The sequence below is a fragment of the Muntiacus reevesi genome, chromosome 6, assembly GCF_963930625.1.
Source record: "Muntiacus reevesi chromosome 6, mMunRee1.1, whole genome shotgun sequence".
In the NCBI taxonomy this organism is placed as follows: Eukaryota; Metazoa; Chordata; class Mammalia; order Artiodactyla; family Cervidae; genus Muntiacus; species Muntiacus reevesi.
Genome location: NC_089254.1, coordinates 101649289 through 101654190, shown reverse-complemented (window position 1 = coordinate 101654190; position 4902 = coordinate 101649289). Strand labels below are relative to the sequence as shown.

The 4902-nt window shown below is 39.8% G+C and overlaps 1 protein-coding gene across 1 annotated transcript; it reads right to left on the bottom strand.

Annotated features, from left to right (window-relative positions):
* Nucleotides 1-1970: 1970 nt before the first annotated feature.
* LOC136170372 (olfactory receptor 2A1/2A42-like) lies at nt 1971-2903 on the bottom strand. Its single transcript, XM_065938520.1, has one exon. It carries the CDS (start codon nt 2901-2903, stop codon nt 1971-1973), a length of 933 nt encoding a protein of 310 aa, XP_065794592.1.
* Nucleotides 2904-4902: the final 1999 nt, after the last annotated feature.

Below are 4902 nucleotides of genomic sequence, written 5' to 3'. Positions count from 1 at the left end.
AAATGATCGATATAAATATGGAGCTTACAGCACTGAGTGATTAATTCAAACCTTAACTCTTATTATAAAAACCCACTTTCTTTCCACAGTCAGTAAGCGCTGTTGCCCACACACAGTAATTAAGAGCAGGGTTGAGAAGTTATTAAAGCCCAAATGAAGGCCACACCCTTATTCTACTGAACAACCCTTCTGTTCACTGTTACTGTGAAATTGAGGAAGAGTCTGGAGGAAAGTGACCATCCTGGCCTCAGGGCAAGTTATAAAGTGGATTTAAAAGTAACACCCTGAAAAAATTATGTCAAACATATGGGACTCAACTCTGACCATTTGGTTTGTAAAACAGAATTAATTACCACAAGGCAGAAGAGCCAGTCATACCATACTAGCCACTTATACTATCAGATAAAATTTCCTGAAATTACTGTTGAAAATACACTAGAAAATAATATACACAGACAGCCTGTACATCTACATAACTTACATTCAACACACAACATTTTCTGGGAATCTAAAAAACAACAGATATTGTTTGTACCCACTATCGACCTAGTTTTAATCTTTTTGTAGCCACAAGCTAATCAGTTTACCCCCAAAGTTTACCCCCAACATACTATTTCCACCCCATCAGCAAGCTTTTCCTTTATCTTTCCTGCTTTCTCCAAAATCAGTTCAGCTCAGTTTAGTTACTCAGTCGTGTTTGACTCTTTGCAACCCCATGGACTGCCACATGTCAGGATTCCCTGTCCATCACTAACTCCCAGATCTTGCTCAAACTCAGGTCCATAGCATAGATGATGTGATCCAACCATCTCATCCTCTGTTGTCCCTTTCTCCTGCCTTCAATCTTTCCCAGCATCAGGGTCTTTTCCAAGGAGTCAGTTCTTCGCATCAGGTAGCCAAAATCTTGGAGTTTCAGCTTCAGCATCAGTCCTTCCCATGAATATTCAGGACTGATTTCCTTTAGGATTGACCAGTTGGATCTCATTGCAGTACAATTACTTTTGGATTGACTGGTTTGGATCTCCGAAATACCTTGTATTAATTATGTTCCTTCAATCAGCCTGCTTGTTAACTCCCTAATATGACTCAACAATTTTCATATGAGATTTTTCAACATTATGGAGCACAACCAGCTAGACATCTCTGACTTACTCTTGAATAGGGGGAGTGCAATTTTTGAGAGTGGACAAATGTGCTTCCAGGCTTTGAAGATCACTTCCCTTCATAACTTTCTTTTTTCCTCCAAATCTTGTGACCTATACAATTGGAGAGCTAATATAGTTAGGGCAGGAAAGTGTAAAGACTGTATTCAACTTTGTAGACTCAGGAAATCAATTTAAATAAATGTTAATTTCAGAGATATTAAATTCAGAGCTATCAAAGAAAAAGATCATAGTATTATCCAAGCTATGATTTTTCTAGTAGTCATGTACTGACATGAGCGTTGGACCATAAAGAAGGCTGAGTGCCAAAGAACTGATGCTTTTGAAGTGTGTTGCTGTAGAAAAAACTCTTGAGAGTCCCTTGGACTGCAAGGAGATCAAACCAGTAAATCCCAAAGGAAATCAACCCTGAATATTCACTGGAAGGACTGATGTTGAAGGTGAAGCTCCAGTACTTTGGCCACCTGATGTAAAGAACTGACTCACTGGAAGACTCTGATGCTGGGAAAGACTGAGGACAGGAGAAGTGGGTGACAGAAGATGAGATGGTTGGATAGCATCACTGACTCAAAGAACATGAATTTGAGCAAACTCTGGGAGATAGTGAAAGACAGGGGAGCCTGGAGTGCAGTTCATGGAATTCATGGGACCTGCTTAGTGACTGAACAGTAACAATAAAGTCACATCTGATAGAAAAATTAATGAATGCCATGTAGCTAAAAGTTTTCCTTCAAGGAAGAGGGAAGTCTTATTCTTGTGTCATCAAGGCACACATAAGAGAGCATTTTGGGATTCAAATGTCACCAGTTAGAAATGACTCTCCTTGAACAGTGTTCTTCTCAGGGCACCCTTGACCTCTGCATTCCTCAGGCTGTAGATCAGCGGGTTCAGCATGGGGTTGAAAAGACTATAAAACAGAAAAAGGATCTTCTGCTGCTCCTCAGGGTGGCGGGACTTGGGGGCCATGTATATGACGATGGCACTGCCAAAGAAGAGCCCGACCACGCAGAGGTGGGAGGAGCAGGTGGAGAAGGCCTTTCCGCGGCCCTCGCCTGACTGGATCCTCAGGATGGAGGCCAGGATGCGCGTGTAGGAGAGCAGCACCAGGCCGAGGGGCCCGACCAAGACCAACACGGAAGCTGCAAAGATGACAGATTGGTTGAGCCTAGTGTCAGCACAGGCCAGCTTGAGGACAGATAGGATTTCACAGAAGAAGTGGTTGATTTCATGAGGCCCACAGAAGGGCAGCCTCAGGATGAGACCCACATGGACCAGGGCCAGGAGGGAGCCACATGTCCAGGAAGTCACCACCAGGCTGATGCTGACTCTCCAGCTCACAAGGACAGAATATCGGAGGGGGTGGCAGATGGCCACATACCGATCATAGGACATCACCACCAGGAGAAGACATTCTGTGACAGTAAAAGTCAGAAAAAGAAAGGTCTGTGTGATGCAGCCAGCAAAGGAGACGGGCTGGGCTGGACTCAGGAGGTTGAGCAGCATCTGGGGCACCGTGCTGCAGGCGTAGGCCATGTCAACGATGGCCAGGTGTGAGAGGAAGAAATACATGGGGGTGTGCAGCCTGGAGTCCAGTGAGATGAGTCCCAGGATGACCCCGTTCCCCAGCAGGGTGAGGACATAGAACAGGGAGAAGAGCCCAAAGAGGAATAAGTGCATCCTTGGACCAATACAAAATCCCAATAGGATGAACTCTGTAACCATCGTCTGATTTTTCTCCATTTCACTATTAAGAGAGAACCAGACAGCTATGTGACATCTATTTTATTTAATACTTCATATTTTTTGGTATATGGAAAACTATTAATAAACATCTTTAAGAACTCATTGAATTATAAATAAGGAAAGAAAGAATAGAAAGGTTAGGGAAGGGTGAAAGGAAGGAAGAAGGAAGCAAAAAAGAAAGAAAAAGGAAGCAAAAGGATGCAAAAAAGATAGACAGACTTATCTATCTAAATAAACTTAAGTGTTCAATAAATTAAATTGTCAATCTAATATTCTATTTTATAGAAGAAAAATATGTATCCACAAAGTCTTACCTAGAACCACTGACACTGTCCTGAAATTAAGAAATATTAAACCAGATTACAAAGAAAATAATCATGAAATATGGGTTGTCTCAGAACTACTTAGGTCCAAATCAGTAGGATAACTACCGGGTAGTAGAAAGAATCAGAAATAATTGGCATTTAAATCCCATGTTCATAGATTGGAAGAATTAGTACATGTTACCAAAAGCCATAGATGAATTCAGTGTAGCCCTTTTCAAAATTCCAATGGTATTTCTAACAGAACTAGAAAAATAATCCTAGATATTTAAGGAATTGCCAAAATCCTAGAATAGCCAAGGCAATCCTGTGAAAGAAGAACAAAGCTTAAGGCTTTCTACTTCTAGATCTCAAGCTATATTACAAAGTAACAGTAGTCAAAACAATACATTACTGGCGTAAAAACAGAAACACAGACCAATTAAACAGGATTGAGGGCACAGAAATAAATCCCTGCAAATATATTCAACTAATATTTAACAAGGGAGCCAAGAATACTCAGTGGAGAAAGGACAGTCCTCAGTAAATGTACAAACTGGATATTCACATATAAAATAATGAAATTAGACTCCTATCTTACACCACTCACAAAAATTAGCACACAGTGGATTGAAGTCTTAAACATAAGAACTGAAACTACAAAGAAATAAATAAACCATAAAATAAAAGGTCCTTGACATGGCTCTTGGCAATGAATTTTTGACATGACATCTAAAGCAAAATAAAAAATAAGCAAGTGGAACTACCTCAAACTAAGAAGGTTCTGCACAGCAGAAAAATGAAAAGATGAACAGAATGAAAAGACAACATAAGGCATGGGAAAAGCTACTTGCAAACCACATATATTGAACAAGGGGTTAATATTCAAAATATTTATTAAAAAACCCCATACAACTCAGCAGCAAAAAAGCAAATAGTCCAATCTAATGTGGATAAAGAATCTGAATGGACTTTTTCCCAAAGAATATATACAGATAACCAACAGGTACCTGAAAAGTTACTCAGTATCACTCAATATCAGACAAATGAAATCAATATTACAGTGACATATCACATCATGCCTGTTAGAATGGTTATGATCAAAAAGATGAGATGACAAATGTTGACAAAGATGTGAAGGAAAGGGAACCCTTTTACACTGTTGGTGGAAGTGAAAATTGTTACAGTTACTGTGAAAAACAATAGGAAGTTTTCCCTGAAAATAAAAATGGAATTACCATACAATCTAGCAATTTCTCCTGGGCATTTATCTAAGGAAAAAAAACACTAACTCAAAAAGTAATCTGTACCCCCATGCTCACATCAGCATTACTCACAATAGTCAAGACATGTTAACAACCTAAGTGTTCTCCAACAGATGAGAGGATACAGAAGTAGAGAGAGTGTGTCTGTACGTATTCAGCCATAGAAAGAAGGGAATCCTGCCATTTGTGACATGAACGGACCTTGAGGGCATTTTGCTTAGTGAAATAAACGAGACAGAGAAAGACAAATACTGTATGATCTCATTTATATGTGGGAGCTAAAAACTAACCACCAAACTGATAGACAAGGGATTACATTTGTGGTTACCAGGATTGAAGGGTAGGTATGGAGGGGAAACTAGATGAACATACTCAATAGGGACAAACTTCTAGTTATAAGATAAATAAGCACTAGTGACTATAGCTAAC